Source organism: Scardinius erythrophthalmus (assembly GCF_964197995.2).
Source record: "Scardinius erythrophthalmus genome assembly, chromosome: 25".
Taxonomy (NCBI): domain Eukaryota; kingdom Metazoa; phylum Chordata; class Actinopteri; order Cypriniformes; family Leuciscidae; genus Scardinius; species Scardinius erythrophthalmus.
In genome coordinates this window covers 3,489,544-3,511,660 of record NC_138245.1, presented here as the reverse complement: position 1 = coordinate 3,511,660, position 22,117 = coordinate 3,489,544, and the positions used below count along the sequence as shown (strand labels likewise).

The 22,117-nt window shown below is 38.6% G+C and overlaps 1 protein-coding gene across 4 annotated transcripts in view; it reads right to left on the bottom strand.

The window, feature by feature from the left end:
- Positions 1 to 22,117, bottom strand: part of lrp1aa (low density lipoprotein receptor-related protein 1Aa) — a 180,492-nt gene that overhangs the window by 41,588 nt on the left and 116,787 nt on the right. For 2 of the 4 annotated variants that reach the window (XM_081356952.1, XM_081356954.1), the window contains exons 47-64: positions 21,645 to 21,764; positions 20,247 to 20,360; positions 18,551 to 18,700; positions 16,971 to 17,093; positions 15,324 to 15,440; positions 14,319 to 14,447; positions 14,111 to 14,233; positions 12,719 to 12,859; positions 11,798 to 11,988; positions 10,208 to 10,391; positions 8,393 to 8,478; positions 8,184 to 8,303; positions 7,903 to 8,090; positions 7,133 to 7,338; positions 2,946 to 3,134; positions 886 to 1,034; positions 696 to 789; positions 490 to 606 (exon numbers count right to left, since the gene is read on the bottom strand). In XM_081356952.1, the coding sequence (XP_081213078.1) occupies positions 490 to 606; positions 696 to 789; positions 886 to 1,034; positions 2,946 to 3,134; positions 7,133 to 7,338; positions 7,903 to 8,090; positions 8,184 to 8,303; positions 8,393 to 8,478; positions 10,208 to 10,391; positions 11,798 to 11,988; positions 12,719 to 12,859; positions 14,111 to 14,233; positions 14,319 to 14,447; positions 15,324 to 15,440; positions 16,971 to 17,093; positions 18,551 to 18,700; positions 20,247 to 20,360; positions 21,645 to 21,764 (2,541 nt within the window). The remainder of the gene's footprint in view (positions 1 to 489; positions 607 to 695; positions 790 to 885; positions 1,035 to 2,945; positions 3,135 to 7,132; positions 7,339 to 7,902; positions 8,091 to 8,183; positions 8,304 to 8,392; positions 8,479 to 10,207; positions 10,392 to 11,797; positions 11,989 to 12,718; positions 12,860 to 14,110; positions 14,234 to 14,318; positions 14,448 to 15,323; positions 15,441 to 16,970; positions 17,094 to 18,550; positions 18,701 to 20,246; positions 20,361 to 21,644; positions 21,765 to 22,117) is intronic. The other 2 variants (XM_081356953.1, XM_081356955.1) reach the window with 1 other exon arrangement.

The window sequence follows — 22,117 nt, the reverse complement described above, 5'->3', positions numbered from 1 at the left end:
TAAAAAACTCTGTCTCGTATTCTGTCCAAACACACCGCGTCATCCAAGTCAGGTGACTGTAAATGCGCAAAAACTGTTTCCATTGCAGTTTTGCGAAATATTTATTTTTCGAATTCCCTGAAAAACACCTCGTGTAAAAACTTTTTTGCGATAAATGGGAGTTTTTGCGGAATTGACGTGTTTCCATTGAGCGTATTTTCAATTCGCAATTTCAATTTGCGCAATTTAAAGGGTAATGGAAATGCAGCTATTAACAATCTAGTGAATTGTTAACAGCAGACTTTCCCTGAACGAATCATTGAATCAGTGAGTTGTTGACTCGAAAACAACGGCAACTGGAAACGTCCGATTGTTTAGCGTGTTTTGTGCACGGATTCGTCGGGCTCATTTGAGATTTGCTATTGAATGCAAATGTGACAATTTGCCAAAAAAATAATAATAATAAACCTGAAAAAGTGCAGATACTTGAAACATGTCCATAAAACCTACCGCAGTTGGCCTCATCAGAGTTATCCTGGCAGTCGTTGTCTCCGTCACAGATGTACGCTGGGTTTGTACAGATACCAGTGCCACACTGGAACTGACCGGGTCTGCATTTAAAGTCAGCTGTTGGAAGAAACATGTACAAATGTGCTCTTATGACACATGGGTTTGGCTGTGGAAACGTCTCTCCTACAATCCACACAATCACTCACGGCAGTCGCCAGGCTCGTCGGACCGGTCTCCGCAGTCGTCCTCAGTGTCACACTTCCACCAGAACGGGATACACTTGTCATTCTTGCACACAAACTGAGGAGAGATGTCACAGGTACATATTTCAAATGAGAAAAGCTGTGTTATTCTGTGTCAGGCTGGGTTTAACTAGTCTCATGATCATGCCCTCACCTGGCTGGCGGTGCAGTTCGACATGCACTGTTTCCCATCAGCAGCCAGGTAGAAGTTATTTGGACAGGCACATTTATAGCCACCACCCGGAGACAGCAGACACAAGTTACTGCAGCCGCCATTGTCTGTCTGACATGGGTGATTCGTGACTAATGGGAGAGAAGAGAACACAGCATTACAGGCAGGGCCGTCGCTAGCGGGACGAAAGGTGGTGACGATTCAAAGGCAAACCCCGTGATTCAACCAACTCCCCCCTCCAACAACCTGCCCCGAGCCCCGGATACACCAGCGACGGCCCTGATTATAGGTGTATTTTAAGTTTGTTAAGATTTTTTTTATGTTAAATTACAATCTTTTAAAGGTGCAGTGTGTGATTTCTAGCGACATCTAGTGGTGAGTTTGTGAACTGCACCCAACAGAAGTTACGGTGGCCGACAGGAAGTAATGTCGTTGTCTGAGACAGCAGAGAGTAGCCGGTTAAGCAATAGGTTTCTTTACAAAGATAAATTAAGAAATAAGGTTTACTTAATTATTTAGTAAAACAATATGTTATTGCGAATATCATTGTTACTTGTTCATCATTGTGTCAGTGTTTTATTCGCTGACTTTAGCTGTAGCATCTTTGCATGAAGAACAACATAGTGACAAAACGCGTTTGTCCGTTTAGGGCCACTGTAGAAACATGTCGATGTAAGCGGACCTGCGGTGTGTGTAGAGAGAAATGCTCATTCTAAGGTCATAAAAACATAACGGTTCATTAAGTAAGGTCTTTATACAGCACTGAAAACATAGTTATGTATATGATATTGCATTTCTGTCAAGAGATCCTCCTAAATATTACACAATGCACCTTTAACCCAGTTTATTGTTCACTGAGGACTATTAGTATGCCATTCATGGGTTTATCTCTACCAAAAGTGTGAACATTGAGCCTCACAGACACCATCTAAACATTGAGAGCGGTCCGCTTAGATCTGTCAATCACTTTCCAGCTCAACCAGTAGTGAGAGTTTGGGGTGTTGGGGTAAGAGAATACACCAACCAAATGGCATCTTCAAACAATTAATTCGATTTCTCTTTACTGACTTAAGTTTTTGCTGCTGTGACATTTGGATGAGATGAGTGTGAGTATATAGCCGCGTTTCCCCAGGAGCTAGGGACTTTGGGGTGGTACTCGTGTGTTTCGACCGCAGGAACCAGGGTCTAAATGAAGTTCCAGGTAAATATTTTCCCCTCTGAAAGTCCCTGCTTGCGAGGGACCTAGCTCATGGGGAAAGTTCCTGCGGTGGAAAACGCGGATATATACTCACACTCATCTCATCCTAATGTCACAGCAGCAAAAACTTAAGTCAGTAAAGAGAAATCGAATTAATTGTTTGTAGCAAGTGCTGACCCCAGACGCTGGTGTGCTCGTGTGTTTGTTTGTTTTAAAATGGTCTAACAGTCTACGTTCTAAAAGCAACATGCTTTTTAAGATTATCATTGTGTTTTTGGATTTTAAAATGCGCTATCGACTGTTTGTGCGCTGGGAGAGGAGTGGATTTGGGAAATCTAAGGAACAACGGACTAATGAGGAAAATGTTTTACAGCCGCGAAGATCTGCTGAGATTCCGATACAATGTTAAAACCCCACCAAAGTTCCTTCATGAACCTTCTGAAATAATCTGTCCTATCCATACAACAAACAGAAAGAAGAAAGTTAAACGGAGGGGCTCTAGAGGCGGAATCCTAAACAGACTTAAATTTCGCGGAAGTCGGTTTCCTCTTCCTAAAATAAATTTAACTAATGTTCGTTCGCTTCAAAATAAAATGCCCGAACTCACAGCATTGGTGAAATATTAAGACGAGGCTCAGGCTTTATTAAGCTTAAATTCAGAGGATGAAATCCAGCGGGAACTGTAAAGTAGCGCAGTCTTACTCACCGGACTAATTTGCCTAATCTTTACGGTACTTTAGATCATGGTGGAAACGCAGACATTAACAGATCTGGGGGAAAAAAGTTCCAGGGACAAATTGTTCCGGGTAATTTGGGTGTAAACGCGGCTCATGCGTGTCCTGACCTTCTGGCTGTCTGTAGGGGTGGTAGATGTGGATGTCCATGGGCCTGTGGAGTGTGCTGATCAGCATGGTCTTGTTGGTTCCCTGTGTTTTGTGAGCTCTGTTGATTGACTTGGTCTCCCAGTCTGTCCAGTAGATGTACTCCTCAAAAATAGTCATGGCGAATATGTGCGGGATGTCCTGAGTCAAAACTGCAACACAAACATGGGGATTTTATTAACTACACAAACATAATAAACACGTAGCAACCTTACACAATAAAACAAAACTCTTACCTTTTAATGGTAGTAAAGTTATTTATATATGTGACCCTGGACCACAAAACCAGTCACATGTCGCACGGGTATATTTGTGGCAACAGCCAACAATACATTGTATGGGTCAAAATTATAAATTTTTCTTTTATGCCAAAAATCATTAGGATATTCAGTAAAGATCATGTTCCATGAAGATATTTTGTAAATATATTTTTGTGAATGAATGCAGCACAATCGCCAACATAAATGCACAACTTTAAAGTCGATTTTCTCAATGTTTTGATTTTTTTGCACCCTCAGATTCCAGATTTTCAAATAGTTGTATCTCGGCCAAATATTGTCCTATCCTAACATACGATTCATCAATGGAAAGCTTATTTATCAGATTTCAGGTGATGTATACATCTCAATTTAAAAAAATGTACCCATAAGACAAAGGGTTTTGTGGTCCAGGGTCACTAATATCAATCAAAGCTTTATTACAGACTCATGGCCCAATTTTTTAAAACACACCCAAAATATAAAACAACAACAACAATAACAAAAACAAAAGATAAAATAAAAATACATCAATGCATTACATAAATACAAAAGTATCAGTGTTTCCACACTTTAGACTGATATTGTGTAGTGTTAAACCTTATATTTGATAGACCCATGGTAATCTCATTTTTAGAAGCATTAAGTCAGATAAATTTGTACATAAGATTCTGTAACACAGCTTTAAATGTGTTAACTCCCACAAAAACATCTCACTTGCTCTATGCCATCTAGGTCTCCTTAATAAAATTCTCATAGCATCATTGTAAGCTACTTGAAGCCTCTGTAAGCTAGATGTTCTATAGTTTGTCCACAAATGGGCAGTAAAAAAGTGGTGTACAATATGCTTTAAACAGTGATGTCTTCACTTTGTATGAATATTAGCCTGAAAATACGACATGCGACGTTGCCGTTCAATGTCCTCATCATCTGTCATATGCATATACAGTGGTGGAAATGGGCAAAATTCACTGGGCGGACTCTATTTAAAAAAAAATAAAAAAATAGAGGTCATCTGGCTTTATGACCTTTCAGATGTTTAAAAACCTTTATAATCTATAATAACTAAATTATATAAATTATTTATTTTATGTTTCATTTAACCCCCTGGGGTCGGCTATTGCAAATAATAAAAACAAAACGTTGTGTTTTTCGTAAAATAAAATATAAATAAACATGATGCGTTGTCCCGTCTCTCTCAAAGTGAAGTTCATTCTGAAATGCGACAGAAAATTATCTGTAACTCGCGAATGCTTGTCACTGTGGCATGAAACATGTGTCTTTACAAAGCTTGAAGTCTCCATTTTTATGGAGGGTATATGCAGTGACAGACTGGGTAGGTTACATTTTGCAGCAATTATTATACTTTCTACTCCACTACATTTCTACAATGTTTCGTTACATTTTCTGATCAGTTTTTCCCCTGCCAAAACAGGGATTGAAAAAAATGTTTTCGGTGCTGATGCAGTGACGCGTTCATGTAACATGTAAGGGTGGCACTGCCAATAAAGCACCTAAAAGCTGTCACAAATAACCGGCAAAAGTAATGATTATGAATATGTAAAATATAGCAAGGAGACATTTTAATTGTTTATTAAAGGTGGTATCAGCGATTTCAGGCCCAAACATAAATGATCACATTCATCTAATATTTCGCTAGCTGCCCGCCCCATAAGCATGCTGTCAAAAAAACGCGTCTCTCTAGGTAGCCTAGGCTCTGAGATCCGCACACAAAAACAGTTGGTATCAACATCACTCAAAACCAAAATAAAGTGTTCCAACCAATCATCGACAGGGGCGGGTGTTGTGAGGTTTTGCGCTCGTGCACGGCTGCCTATGACGGCTGCACGCGAAAACCTCACAACACCCGCCCCTGTCGGTGATTGGTTGGAACACTATTTGTTTGGGTTTTGAGTGTTTGGCTAAAACGGGTGAAAACAACTGTTTTTGTGTGCGGATCTCAGAGCCTAGGCTACCTAGAGAGACGCGTTTTTTTGACAGCATGCTTATGGGGCGTGCAGCTAGCGAAATATTAGATGAATGTGATCATTTATGTTTGGGCCTGAAATCGCTGATACCACCTTTAATAAACAAGTGTTTTCTGTGTCAGTGCCCTGCATAGATGAAGTTGACGATGCTGACTCGCGATCTTCGCAGTAGTGAACGCGCCAGAGAGAAATGCACATTTCATACGGATTACACAAGCAGCAGTCTGCTTTCTTTCGTTTTGAATGGTTCTGTTTAAAAGAAGACATTTCAAGCTTTCTATAGATATTTCTCAGGTCTGTGAGGCAAGTAGGCTACCTTACACGCTGAGTTTCGGTTCATTTATGAGACGAGCTCCAGTTCACGCGCCAGCGCCTCCGTGTGGTGATTATCTATTGTCTGCTATATTTACTTCTTAATTAATAAATCCTAGCAATTGGTTGATGAAACATTGATTAAAATTAAGATATCATTAATACAAAACGAAATTCATTTTAAAGAAAGGCTTTGTGTTTTCTGTTTGAGGTCTCTGTGAAAGTTTTAAAGCAGTCTTTTAGAGCCGCTTTCAGAGCGGTCACGTCCGTAACATTGTTTTTTCCACATAAATGCGAACATGAAAATAAAATAAAATGAATATGTTATGTTCTGTGGAGAGCCGACCCTTCTTCATCCGGTGGGTAGTCCTTTGGTTTGCAGTGTAATTCACAGAATTACAAAAAAATATTTTGCCACCTAAAAGTTAAAGATTTTTTGTGTCACGTCCACGGCATGTGTAGCCTATTTCCCTCATATTAAATATAAAACGCATGTGTAGACTGATATTTTTCTAATGTCTGGACTCTTATTAAGGGAGTATGGATATATAAACAGTTTCAATATTGGTATTAAATGCATTTTCTGAGCATTTATATTTCAAGTTTTTACTGCAAATGTCACGTCCATAACGCTGGAATTGACATCACTTGATTACACATTGTATTACCTTGTTATGATATAGTGACCCATACAATGTGCCAAACATATTTTCCTTACCTTGTCATTCAAGGCCAGGACACTTTTTGTACAACCAACGTTGTGCTGAACTTGACAAAATTGATCTGCTGCTGCAGCGGCGGCCAGCAGCTCGTGAGTTTTTGTTTTGTTTTTTGTTTTCAAGGCAGTAGAAGGTTCAAACTTTTGCGCACTTCCACATCTCGCGCAATACGGATCTCCCAGGAACATTCATTATATATTGCTGCGTACATTTATCCGTGTCGGAGTTCTGAGTAGCCTACCTAGATGCGCATAGCATGCGCGAGCGGTGCACGATCATGGTCGACTGACAACGAGATTAAGCAGCTGAACAAGAATAAGGCAGCCTCCTGTATTTTTGCTAGTCGGTTTTATTTCATCTAGTGACATGATGGGTTTTAACTTCATTCAGGAGATTTTGGGTAACTGCACAACTGACAGATGACTTTGAGCGCACCGCCAACGGTGTGTGTGTGTGTGTGCGTGTGTGTGTAGTGTAACCATAGCGACAAAACGACCATCTTTCGGACCCTGCACTTAAGCCTATAAATTCGTTTTTGAAAAATTTAATTATGTATTTAAAAGTTGCAGAATGGATTCATTTGGAGACTCCGAAATCGGCAGATATAGGCAGGCAATGCAAAACAAAATATATAACGTTAACCTTTTTTTTTTTTTTTCAACTGGAACGCCATCCCCCCTCGAAATTTATATATACACATTCATATGTGTATATATATATATACACACACTTCCAAAAATGTATACTTGTAAGTTTCTTATATTATCTTCTTAACTACAGTTTATAGGCACAATCCCGCTGCTGTACTGAATACCAAAATTGGTTGTGATAACCTGCAGACTGTTTACCAGATGGCTTGTGTCTTTTCTCTCACCAGTGTGTCTATTGGTTCCGTCTAAGCTGGCAAACTCGATGTAGTCCTCTCTGGCATCGGCCCAGTAGATGCGATCATTGATGAAGTCCAGAGTGAGACCGTTGGGCCACGTTATCTTGTCCTGTACGATCACACTTCTGTTGGTGCCGTCCATCCCAATGCGGCCGATATGAGGATTATCCCCCCAGTCAGACCAGTACAGGTACCTGACAAAGACAAACATCATAAAGACACGTTCAGTTCACCGTCCTTCAAGGAATATTAGCAGAAACAGGAAGAGGAGAACAAAATAATGAAAAACAAACAAACAATTAAAGTGTCCCTATTATGCTATTTTAAAGGTTCCTAATGTTGTTTTGGTGTCTCATTAGGTTTACAGTACATGCATCACAGGTCAAAAACACTTTTATCTTCTCATAATATCCACTGCAGCATCAGCTCTTTTCTCAATGTCTGAAACGGTTCGATCAAGGATTCAGTCTCTCTAAACCCCGCCTCTCTGAGAGCTGCTCTGCTCTGATTGGTCAGGCAGCCCAGTCGGTTGTGATTGGTCGACCGTGTCAGAAACCAAACGCTCATTATCATATCTGAATTTCAGCTCCGGATCGTCCTCAGCTCTTGATCCTTAGTGATACGAACAGTAATTCATCTCATCAAAGTGGATAAACTCCATTTATCTGCACTTTGATCTTTGAAACTTAACAAAATCAAAGATTAACTTTGAAAGAAATATCCCAAAAAAGCATAATAGGGTAATTTTCACTGTTTACCCATTGCGGACGTCCACAGCTACGGCTCTGGGTTCCCTCAGTCCAGTGTTGACCAGAACAGTCCTGTATGCTCCGTCCAGCTTCGACACCTCGATAGTGTCCCGTCCCTTATCACACCAGTACAGGTTACCACTGACCCAATCAACAGCCAGGCCATCAGGGTTACTGAGAGATGTGCGATGGAGAACCTGCCAAAGAATCCGAACGAAAGTCTAGTTTCAACCAGCGTTTGGCTGACATCACAGTAAGGCTGAATGAAGATGCAGTTACATGCAGATCACCTGAACGTTGCTGCCGTTGATGTGCATGCGGCGTATCATGCTGCCTTGAGTCGTGACATCTGTCCAGTAGATCATCTGCTGCCTGTAGTCGAAGTCTAACGCAACAGCATTGTTCAGACCCTGCAAATGAAGACAATTCATGAGGAAAAGCTGCAATGAAATGTTACAGAATAGAGTTAAAAAAAACTAGCGCTAGTGTCAAATCATACCTGCTTTATAAGTGTGTAGTTTGAGCCATCCAAGTTGAGCTTTCTCAAGTAATAACGGTTGGCAAAGATGAGGAACGGCTCCTCGTCTACACAGTGAAGTGAAAAAGAAAACATATTAAAGTAAAAAAGAAACTCTCATGACTGCAGGTATGAATAAACACACCGTGCACTTGTAAAGTTTGAGATTTTAGGCTATTTTGCTTCCATTACTTGACTTCTTTCAGACTTGTGGAAAGAAGACATTCAAAATACACATTTAAGTGTTTATTTTTTTAGGCATCTGTGGTTCCCTTTCAAGTGCTGAGTCGGAGATAGCGACGCTATGGGAAAGATAATACCCACTTCGTCGTACTGACAAGTGCCTGTCTTGTGTGAATCATGGCGAGCACAACTATGACACAAACACTCGGGACCCCGTGAGGGATCCAAGCCTAGAGCCTCACAAATATAAGGGATTATCTGTGTCTATGTTCATGGTGCGTTCACACCGTGTTTACAGTTGTTTGTTCCTGCTTGCCTTGAGTGTTTTATTTAGTGTTAAAGAGGACCTATTATGCAAAATTCACTTTTATACGTTTTTGAACGTACTGTATTTATGTGTTCGCAGTGTGTACACAACCACCCTATTGTGGCATCCATCCACTCTGTTTATGTTCCCCATAAATCTGAAATAATGTCTCAAAATGAGTCATTCAGGAATGTGCTCACATTACACAGGCCCCGCCCACGACTGCTGACTGACTCCGCCCAATTAGCGTAGACTCCGCCCCTCAGTGAGCTGAACACAGTCCGGCATGTTTATCTCCTCACCAGAGTATTTAACAGCAGCGTTCAAGTAAGAAATGTATTCTTATTAAAGCTATTAAAGTTATTCAGTCAAAGAGCAGTGAGTGATTTTCTGTTTTTCTTTTTGATTCATATTAAAGGGAACTCTCGCCAAAATGCAACCTAGGGTCTTTTTGTTAATCTACCAGAGGCAAACTTTCGTTTAAAAGCAAAAAGACCGTATTTTTTGTTTTCAGTCAAATTGCCTTTTGAATGGGAGTGCTTGGGGCACGACTATAATAGCATAAAAAAATGGCTATTTTTAAAACACTAAGAAGGCTCGACACAACATGAAACTTTAGTAAAGATGGAAAGCTCCTAAAGCTTAGTTCCATATAAATTCACGGATAATTTGTTGTTTTCTCGTTAGTGAAAATCAATATTGACTTTGTATTTGAAAAGGATCCGCATATAAGAAGCAATACTAAAATTCAGAGTCAGTTCATTCGCATTCGGAGATCGACTATTTTTGACTGACAAAACACCGGCGGACACAGAGACAGTGAGTTGTTCAAAACCTTTCTTTTTCTTTTTTGCATTTTGGCGAGAGTTACCCTTTAACAGCCTATAGCAGTAGGTACTGTATCTGTATATTACACTGCTTTCACTTTAATACACAGATCTAATATACATATGTGATTACTTTACTTGCTGTTTAAATTCACAGACATAACCGACTGTGTTTATGTGATCTTTGTGTGTTTTTGACACAACCTTGTGTGTATTAGACAAGTTAAGTGCAATAAGACGTGAAAGAAAACTTAGTTTAACACTCATGTGATGTCATGTGAGCATGAGATTATAATCAAAACCAACCAAATGTATCCGAGGCACTTGCTGTAAAGGCTCCGCCCTCTTCTGGAAAGGGAGGCGGTACGCAGCAGCTCATTTGCATTTAAAGATACATGCAACTCAACTCAACTCAAAAACTCCCCTTTAGATCCTTCTCATCTCATTTTTACTGCAACCGACCATGACAGTGACTCGTACCAGAGGTGGACTTGCAGATGGTGTGGTCGGAGGGGCTGAGCTGGAAGCCGTCCACACACACACATCGGAAGCTGCCGTGTGTGTTGATGCAATGCTGTGTGCAGGGATACGAGGTGGAGCACTCGTCCACATCTACACAGGTCTTCCCATCATCCTTCAGTCTAAAGCCAGTGTGGCATCTGCACTGGAGAGAGAAACACAAAGAAAAGTAAGTATCAGATTGTGTCAGTGAAAAGTAAATAAAAAGTATTTTTAAAGGATTAGTACACATTCAAAAAATTTTTTGCTTAAAATTTACTCACCCCGATGTCATCCAAGATATCCACGTCTTTCTTTCTTCAGTCATAAAGAAATTAAGGTTTTTGAGGAAAACATTCAGGGGGTTTTCTACATATAATGGACTTCAATGGCAACCAATTATTCCAATGTTCACAGAAGGTTCAAATGTCCGTCTCAATGCAGCTTCAAAGTCTCGACACGATCCCAGTCGAGAAATAAGGGTCTAATCTAGCGAAACGATCTGTCATTTTCTAAAAAACAAAACAATTATATACTTTTTAACCACAAATGCTCGTCGTGTACAATCTCTGAGATGCGCCACGCATTACGACATCACGTTGGAAAGGTCACGAAAAAAAAAAAAAAATAATAATAATAAATTAAAACAAAGATGTCGGACGATTTTGAAGTTGGAAGAGAAAATGAGATGACATTTTTCGCCCTTCCCAACCTTTTTGAACCGGAGAACACAGACAAATAACTTAGATAGATGACGTGATGCGTGACCTTTCCAACGTGATGGCGCAATGCGTGGCGCATCTCAGAGATGGTACAAGACAGCATTTGTGGTTGAAAAGTGTATATGTATATTTTTTTTTTTTAGAAAATGACAGATCGTTTCACTAGATTAGACTCTTATTTCTCGACTGGGATCGTGTCGAGACTTTGAAGCTGCACTGAGACGGATATTTGAACCTTCTTTGAACATTGGTATAGTTGGTTGCCATTGAAGTCCATTATATGGAGAAAAATCCTGGAATGTTTTCCTCAAAAACCTTAATTTCTTTCCGACTGAAGAAAGAAAGAAGTGGATATCTTGGATGACATTGGGGTGAGTAAATTATCAGCAACAATTTTTTTGAAAGTGAACTAATCCTTTAAGAGCAAGACACTACAGACAAAAACATGTTTTTCATGCATTTATATTCTGTAGGTTTTTACATCGGGGTTTGTTCAGGTTTTTTCCACCTGATTTATAACGTTTTATTCTTAAAAACATTTTCTGGCTGTTGACATTATTTTCTGAATTATGCAGTAATAAAAAGAGACCGCCCCTGAAAAATCCCCTTGAACTATGTCATGAAAATGAAACAAGAATTTTGAACCTTGCAAATTAATGCATATTTAATTAGATTATTCCTTATGTGCATATTTAAACATTGCATTTCACAAAACTTAATATACTGTGAACAATAACCAGTGGAAGTATGGTGATATTGGTTAATTTTCTCACCCTATTCACCTGTAGTGTCTTGCCTTAAAGAAGTTTATTTTCTAAACATGGGAAAGTGCCATAAGTTTGACCTTTACCTTGAATCCGATCTTCAGGTCCTCGCACAGCTGAGAGCATCCACTCAGTTTACTGTTCAGACACTCATTAATGAAGCAGTTCAGCTCGTCCGATCCATCGCCGCAGTCATCGTTACGATTGCACAGTAACATCTCACTGATGCATTTACCGTTCCCACACGCATACGCCGTTTCATTACACTTCTTTTCTGCTTGAAGGAAAAAAAGAAAGAATCATTAAATGCATGTGCAGATTGAACTGGTCCAGCCCGCGAGAGCCCTGCAGGTTTCTAGTATAACCATTAGGACATGTTTTCCAAAGCCTTTCCAAAAATACTTAGTTTTATTTTGATATTTGTGACCCTGGACCAAAAAACCAGTCACATGGGTCAGTTTGTTGAAATTGAGATTTATGCATGGAAATAAGATTTCCATTGATGTATGGATTGTTAGGATATGACAATATTTGGCCGAGATACAACTACTGAAAATCTGGAATCTGAGGGTGCATAAAAATCGAAACATTGAGAAAATCACCTTTAAAGTTCTCCATTTCTGATGATGATTGTGCTGCATCCACTCACAAAAATAAATGTTTTATATATTTATGGTAAGAAATTTACTAAATATCTTCATGGAACATGATCTTCACTTAATATCCTAATGATTTTTGGCATTAAACAAAAAAATCGATAATTTTGGCCCATACAATGTATTGTTGGCTATTGCCACAAATATACCCGTGCGACTCGAGACTGGTTTTGTGACCCAGGGTCACATTTTAATAGTGTGCCAGCATTGTTCTGTGACTCCCAAATGCTCTCATTTCGGTTGGTCCTGTTTCACTCTACATGACGCCACAAAGACTGTTGGATAGTTTGTTGGCTCTGTCATTTAGAACAAGGTCACAGATATCGAGCTGGATTAGCATTTAGTTCATACCAGAGCTGTCGCAGTGAGGGTTTTTGGGAGCTTCGTCTGAGTGATCATGGCAGTCAAACTCTCCGTCACACTCCCATGACTTCCGGATCAGGCAGCGGCCGTTGTCACAGCGGAACTCGTTGGCCTTACACGCGGGATACTCTACAGAGACGAACACAGACTGATGAGATCTCAAATGATACAGAGAAGTCAAACCTATTAAAGCATCACTTCCGTAGTAAGGGGTAACAAAACAGTAAAAGAGTTTTGCTGTTTTATTCTTCTTTTATTTTAACAATATTGTTCTTAAGGAGTGTTCACGAGGCAAAATAACCTTGCAACGAATATTGCCGAGAGGCAGTGTTATTCTACTATCAATGATATACTATTATATTTTTTATTAATATTTTGGGTAACACTTAGACATTTTATAAGTAACTTTCCAACTAATTGTCAATAGCAGTCATTAGAGTATTAATAGACTTTCTGTTTAACACACATTCTACTGACTATAAGTAACTTTACAACTACGTGTCAACTTACTCTACTAACCCATTAGCCATAACCTAACACTACTAATGCTCTAATGAGAGTAAGTTGACATGTAGATGCAAAGTAACCTTTAGTTGGTAGGATGTCTATAGTGGACTATCAATAATGTGTAAACTTATTTTGAATTTGATTTTTATCTGCACCTATAAACAAAAATGAGAAATGTTGCTTTGGCAACAAGCTGAATTATAATACTTTATTTTATTTCAGTTCATGTTTATTTTATTGCAATCAACTAGGGCTGTCAATATTAACGTATTAACGCACACAATTGATTATTTTCAGTTAAGCGCATTAAAAATATTGTATGCAATTAAAGTAGCATCCATTTTTCCCGTCATCCTTTGGATCCGTTACATTAGATAATCATATGCTCTTATTCATGCAAATGCTTTTAAACCATTCAAGCACAATGATATACAAAAGAGAAGGCAGAGCATTACTACTGTCTGTAAATCTCCTGTGTGTGTGTTTCACACACACTTGTGCGCACAGAAAAAAATCTTACATGAGCGTAAAGAGTTGTGGGAAAACGGGATGCGTGTCAGATCTGCGTCATGTGCGTCAGGTCTTAAAGTGACAGCAGCCTAATAAACCTAATAAACCTGCAGCTGTCTGACGTTAAGGATGATTAGCTTGAATTAGCTTTAGCTAAAAACACTATGATACATACATCAGATGACTGTTAAAGCTTATCTATGTTATTTGTATCTGTCCCTATCTAAATAAACTTAATAATAATAATAATCAAAGAACAAAAGAAAGAAAATCACTCACTGCTCTTGACTGAATAACTTTTGTAGCTTTAATAAGGATTTCACGAATCTATAATCATCTTGTTTGAAATAATCTTGAACGTACCGCACTCCTGAGATTCGTCGGATCCGTCGCCGCAGTCGTTGTCGTGGTCACACATGAAATGTTTGGCGATACACTGTCTGTTCTGGCACATGAACTCTCCCGCCTTACACGTGTTATTGAACACTAAATGAAAAAAGAAACAAACTGTTTAGCAGGAGTGATTCGCACAGTGTTTGCACAAAAGCAGGAGGTGTGTTTGACCACTCACCACAGCCGGCCTTCACACTCTCGTCGGCTCCGTCCGGACAGTCTCTGTCGCCATCACACACCCAGCGCTGCGGGACACACTTGTGTGAGTCGGGACACTGGAACGCGTCCGCACTGCACGTTTTATTCTCTGAGTCAAAAACACATGATTCACAGACACATAAAACAATTTCTAGAATAGTTCAATGTCACTTATTATGTTAAAGTGCCCCTGTTATGCTTTTTCTGATATTCCCTTTCATGGAGTGTGTAATAGAGCTGTTTGTGAATGTAAAAGTCTGGAAAGTTTCAAAGTGCAGATAAATTGGGTTTTTGTCTCCTGAAAGAAAGAAGTGATTCTGAACTGAAACGAGTCGTCAGTAACTCCAGTCTCACTTCCTGCTGAATCTGCGTAGGTTTGTAACAGATTTGCATAATGCCAGTCTATGTTCTTCATTGGCTGCCGTGAACAACGTCTACTTTGACCCTCAAACACTGTAGTTTATCTGAGACTGGAAGAGTTTGGTTCGTGTTGTTCATGTGGAGAAGACGCTGTTTTCTGCTGACAGAGCAAATCCACTTTGATGAGATTGATACGGCAAAACCGACAGCATCGTTACTGTTCGTATCAAGAGCTGAGGAAGATCCAGAGCTGAAATTCAGATATGATAATGTGTGTTTGGTTTCTGACACGGTCGACCACTCACAACAGATTGAGTTATCTGACCAATCAGAGCAGAGCAGCTCTCAGAGAGGCGGGGTTTAGAGAGACTAAATCTTTAATCGAACCGTTTCAGACACTGAGAGAAAAGAGCTGATGCTGCAGTGGAGATTATGAGGAAATTAAGTGTTTTTTGACCTTGGATGCATGTAAACCTGTTGTAGGAGACGCCAAAACAACACTGGAACCTTTAAAATAGCATCATAGGGGCACTTTAAAAAAAAGTTTTATTCTCTGTGATTCATCAGTCAAGCTATTTGTTATACTTTCTCCCATTTCATGCTGTTTTGAAGTATGAGCACTCACTGCATCTGCTGTCCTCATCTGACCCGTCTCCACAGTCATCCGTTCCGTCACACACCCAGCTGCTGGAAATACAGCGATGATTCCCACACTCAAACTGCGTCGCTGAGCAGAACTTATCTGAGCAGAATAATTCAACGACCCGTTAGTGAATTATTCACAAGATTCTTCATAGACAAAACTTATTTCAAAGATTCTGGAACAAATGACCTCGAATGAACTGGACAGATCTGAAAGTGTGTTTATATGTTCTTAAAGTCACAATTAATTCAAAATCGACAATTCTTGTTTTTTTTTATGCAATATTTCAGAATTTATTCTAAATTATTTATTGGTGCATATCATTATTGTTTAAATTCATGTTCCAGGTAATCTTGAATCAGAATAACTTCCCCTCTCTCTTGCAGCATCTCTTCTCTTCTCTGATGACGAGGGCGGGGCAACCTGTCACTCACACAAGATCAGCCAATAGCAAACCACAACCATCCAATCAATTCCCCACAGACAAACTCAAGCCCCGCCCACATTTGTTCTTGTTCCAGAAGCCGTTTCACTCAGATATACATTACAACAGGGAAGAAGACGAGTGCAACTTCTGTTTCATGCGACTTTAACTTTAAGAAATTATATTAATCTGACAAAACCTCATTTGGAAAAATAAAAAAATCTGGTATTACTCTTATTATGAATACTGCGTCTTTATTCTCTTGTTTTGTTATGTGGACTTGTATTGGGTTGACTCTTAGTTTGTATTCATTTCAGTTCCTGCTTCCTTTCATCACTCCCAATAAATTGTTTACACATGTCTTGTTAGTTTGTTCTGTTTCCCTGGTTTATGGCTTTTGTGTATTTTGATTATAATTATTATTATTACCTACACTTCATCTGCATTTGGATCCCTCGTCTCTGAGCCACACTGCAAAAAATGCTTTTCTTGCTTAGTATTTTTGTCTTGTTTCCAGTCCAAATATCAAAAAGATTCTTAAATCAAGATGCATTTACTAAAGTAGCAAAATGCCATAAGATATTATGTCCTGTTTTCCAGGGGAATTAATCAAAATTAAGCGAGTCTTTGCTTAAAACGAGCAAAATTATCTGCCAATGGGGTAAGAAAAATAATCTTAATTCAAACAGAAACAGGATTGTTTTTCTTACCCCATTGGCAGATAATTTTGCTTGTTTTAAAGCAAAGACTCACTTAATTTTGATTTATTTCGCCAGAAAACAAGACTTAACATCTTATTTCATTTAAATACTTTAGTAAATGGATCTTGATTCAAGAAATGTTTGATATTTGGACTGGAAACAAGACAAAAATACTAAGTAAGAAAAGCATTTTTTGCAGTGCAACGATACAACTTTCTGTGATTGATCAGTCACACTATTCATTACAATATTGCTTTTTCCATGAAACTTACCCACAGTCAAGTGTTGATAAATAAAGAATGCGTAAAGCTAGAATAAAATGTTTTTTTTTTAAAGAGAGAGGCTCTGTTCTTTCTTTTGAATTTTTGTATGTTCAGATATTCACACAACAAAATGTTCTGGGGGCCATGAAAGTTTTGTGAACATGATCAAAAATGCTGGCAACTTTTTTTTTTGAAATGCTGGCGGGGGAAGAGTAAATGACCAGTGTTTGTTGAAACTCACCGCAGTGCAGCTCGTCAGCTCCACTGTCACAGTCGTTCTCCTTATCACAGGTCCAGCTCATGGGGATGCAGCGACCGTTGGGACACGCGAACGAGTTTGATGGACACTTTCTCTTTTTTTTATCTGATGAATAAAAAGAAAAAGAAAAAAAGAGAGTTTTGACGTCGTTTTGAACAAAATCAGCAAGAATGCAGAGAGTTGGGTATACAATCTTCTTTTCCCGGAGCTTTTTGGATAAGGAATAGTTTATTCCATGCAAACCATATAAAGCGGAGGCACTCAGGATTAAGAGATCTAAAAAGCCTCAACACATAAATAATTTAAAAACAGCGTGATGCCTGATGAAGGCTTGTTAGCGCAACGTGTCAGTGTGCTTTTTTCTAACTGTTTTATACATTATTTAAGCCATAAGTAAATAAAGGCTTTTTAGATCTTTTAATCTTGAGTGCCTCGGCTTCATAAGTTTCTCACAAAACAACTTCTTTTGGAGTTCGTTTCAGGAGTCAAAGCAAACTTGAGGGAAAAGTTTGCTCGGCGGGTAAAAACCTTTAAACCAGCATTGATCCACTGCATATGTGCAGACTTATGTCTCTGCCAGCGGGTGCCCACCCTGCATATCATCGGGCCAAAAAACAGACAGCACAAGCTTTTGTCTCAGGTTAAGTTGCAACTCTAAATATAACAGCAGAATCTCAATCGATTTTTTGATTTTAAAATGAATTAAAATTAAAATGATGGAGAATATCTCATGTTTCTCCATGGGAGCTCGTCCATCTGTAAGAGTGGCTCTGAGGTGTAAATCTTCTCTGGTACTCTGGTCAGACGTGAGTAAAAACATGAACACACTGGAGAGCCGCTTTATAGTAGAAACTGAAGTTGTAATTCTAATTTAAAGTGACACTGACCCTGTTTTTTATGTTTAATAAAGGGCTGTGAAACGATTAATCGCATCCAAAAACAAAGTTTGTGTTCACATAATATATGTGTGTGTAGTGTGCATAATTATTTTGTGTATATAAATCCACACACATGCATGTATATATTTAACAAAAATGTGTTATTTATATATAAAATATTTATCTTTATATATAATACAAATTATATATATATATATATATAAGCAAATTTTTCTTAAATACATACATGCATGTGTGTGGATTTATATATAAAAAATAATTATGCACAGTACACACATATATTATGTGAACACAAACTTTGTTTTTGGATGCGATTAATCGTTTCACAGCCCTAGTTTAATACCATAAAGCTGCTGCTTTAAAGCAATCTATTGTATAAAGTGCTATAAATAAACATGCCGTGACTGGAGTCTGAATCTCAGAGCTGTTGCAAACATGTCCACATCGCTGTGATCAGATGCTTTCTGATCTTCTGTTTTCTTTTCTGTTTATTTTGTTATTGAGAGGAAAGCACACGGCACACACTGTAAGTGCTCAGATCTTCTAAAATCCCAAAGTTTGCAATCAAACTTCAGAGGTTTGAATAACATTTCTTGTCAAGATTTTACTTTCATTGCTCAAAATGAAGAGGAAAGCCCCTTTAAAAGGCTGCACAGTGTTTACCTGGGCAGTTCCTCTCGTCTGAATAGTCTCCGCAGTCATTAGCTCCGTCACACACCCATGATGGAGCGTAACACAGAGTCGTGAACTCACACCGCTGATAAGTGCCGCCTTTCACACCCAGACGGAAATAACTGGAACAATCGGAAGCCGCTGGAAAACAAGACACAATGGCTTAAGAAATCAAAGAACAGTGTGTGCAGCTTTCAAGGAAGGACTTGCTAATGTTTATTTTGGTTATGAATAAACTTTTTTAAAAGTGTAACTGCAGATTTTCAAACTTCAGAGATTTGAATAAAAACTTCTTGTCAAGATTTGACTTCGTTATACTTTAAAGGTCCCATGACATTGATTATTTTATTATTTTATAATGTTTCCTGAGGTGCCCTCATAATGTTAGTATGTTTTTAAGATCAAAATTTTTAATAATTTAGAAATAAAAGGCATTTTTCCTAGCCTGATTTTAGCCTCTGATTTGAACGCTCTGTTTGAAGGGGCGTGTCTGTGTGAGACTTCAGTGTAAACGCCCACTGCTGTGATTGGCTGCTGTGAGACTTCAGTGTAAACGCCCACTGCTGTGATTGGCTGCTGTGAGACTTCAGTGTAAACGCCCACTGCTGTGATTGGCTGCTGTGAGACTTCAGTGTAAACGCCCACTGCTGTGATTGGCTGCTGTGAGACTTCAGTGTAAACGCCCACTGCTGTGATTGGCTGACATGCTTGCATATGAAATATCTCGCATTACATGTGGAACTCTCTCGAATACTTTTACTATTACAGCTATTATACGTTTTTACTATTACAGCTATCTGGATTAACGAATCATGAGAAGTTTTTTAAGTATTTAGATCTATTCCCATCACATAAAAGGTTGCAGTGAGGAGCATTGAGCAGATGACAGCTCGTTGATCGCGTGAATGAAGATCTTATCATTGCAACGCAGTTTCTGCACTCTCACTAACATGAGGTAAGTACAGTAAGAGCTTCGTTGTGCAGCGTAACAGCGTCACTGATTTCATAACGAGTTTTGGCAAGTGTCCAGATAAACTCGCGCTGTGTGATTGACAGCTTGGGCGATTGGAAAGGGATTGTTCTTTGATCGCTTTCTGTATATATTTTAATCACAGTTTAAATAAGATTATTTTCATCCTACCAAGAGAAACGGCGTGAAGTTGATTGTTCAGTCACTGGCTTGATTTACTGATGCATAAACAGTATTGAACGACTTTGAGAGAAAGATTATCTGTCTGAACGAGAGGCTCGGATGAAGGAACTAAGAAAATACTTTTGTGTTCATTTGTACATCCAAACACTGAGCGACTGCCATGCTTCGCTCGTTTGCAAGCCATGATGTCTCTTGAGGAAAACCAATATCGCGCTCGCGTAGCTCATTTTCTCATGGGTGGGCCAAGAAGAGAAAGGGGAGGTGACCTTTCCCCTAATGACGACATAAGGGGAAGATTCTAGATTCGCCCGTCTGAGCTTTCATTTTCTCAAACATACCCAGGGCTTGGTTTACAGGGGAACTCATATTAATGTTAAAAAACCTCATAAAGTGAAATTTTCATACAATGGGACCTTTAATATGAGTGCTTTTTTAAATTGATTGTCTGCTGTAATCAACAGCATGTCACAGATACAGTTAGATGATAATCTGCAAGTCTGCAATACTGAATGTAAATGTAATCGTGTAACTCACAGCAGTTCATCTCATCGCTGGCGTCCTCACAGTCCAACACCTGATTACAGCGACTGGAGTTTGACACACACGACCCGTCTCGGCACTGAAACTGATCCGCCGTGCACAGGGTTGCTACAGCACAACACACACACACACACACACACACAGAACAATCTACTCGTAAAAGTGCAAAACTCACCAAAACATGTGCAAAAAAGAATTCTAAATAAAAAATACAATTAAACGTATTTTAGGACCATTTCAATGACAGTACTTTCATGACTATTTGGAAGACTTCCCAAATAATTACTGAAATACAATGTTTTTTTTATAGTGGTTTTGACATAAAAATGACAAATATTGCATGTTAATAATAATTTCTCTGGTCAGCTGCAAAACATTTATATAAATAATGAGTCCCAGATTATTCTATAACTATCCAGACATTACAGGCCAGTGACAATGAATTTGACCAAATGTTCAAAAAAAGAATCTTTATAAATTTTTATTTCTAATGATTCCTAATGATTTCCTTTGATTTAGGGGCAAAATATGACATTTCGACCATTAAAATCATTTTATTTTTACAGGAGGTTTAACAATGACATCAGTTGAATCAAAATGCTTTAGAATTCAAACATTAGAGTTGTCATAAAGGGAAAATAAAACTGTGCAACCTCAGAAAGTTCAAAAGTAATAGGATAAAATGAGCTTTTACGCTGGATTTGAAGATAAACAACCAGTCAAATGTTTGGAATAATTTTTTTTTTTTTTATAAGTCATTCTAATATGCTGATTTGGTGCTCAATTATTATCAATTAATACTGATGCTTAATTATTAATTATAAATGTTGGAAAAAGTTTTTTTTTGCTTCATGTTTTTGTCTTTTTTCAGGATTCTTTGATAAATAGAAAGTTCAAAAGAACAGCATTTATTTGAAACATTTGTAACATTGTCATTACTGTCACTTTTGATCAACTTAATGCATCCATGTTGACTAAAAGTATTAATTTATTTTCTTTTTCCTCACTTACCTGAAACTTTTGAATGGTTTTCACACAAATATTAAGCAGCAAAAACATTGATAATAATCAGAAATGTTTCTTGATCATCAAATAATCATATTAGAGTGATGTCTGAAGGATCATGAGACACTGAAGACTGGAGTAATGATGCTGAAAATTCAGCTTTGATCACAGGAATAAATTACACTTTAAAATATATTAAAATAGAAAACAGCTGTTTTAAATTGTAATAACATTTCACAATATTACAGTTTTTACTGTATTTTTTACCAAATAAATGCAGCCTTGGGGGGAAGAAGAGACTTCTTTAAATCTTAATTATTCCAAACATCACAACTGCCAGTGTAGCAAAGGAAGGAGAACATAGTGTATACGAACAGGTGGTCTTACCATTACAGAAGAGTTCATCAGAGTTATCACCGCAATCATCCCGGCCATTACACCAGTGACTGTGACTGACACAGCGTCCGTTCACACAGCGCTTGTAGCCCTTCTTACACACACGGTTAGCTGAAGACAAACACACACTGTTAGAGCGACACATCTGCTGTGCGCATTCATAACACACACACACACACATACACTGGTTTACTATCTTTGTGAGGACTCTCCATTGTCATAATGGTGTTTATACTGTACAAACTGTATATTCTCTCCACTTACACTAACACGACCCCTAAACCTACACACACACACATACACACTAACCCGACCCCTAAACCTACACACACACACACACACACACACACACACACACACACACACACACTAAACCGACCCCTAAACCTACACACACACACACACACACACACACACACACACACACACACACACACACTAACCCGACCCCTAAACCTTCCCAT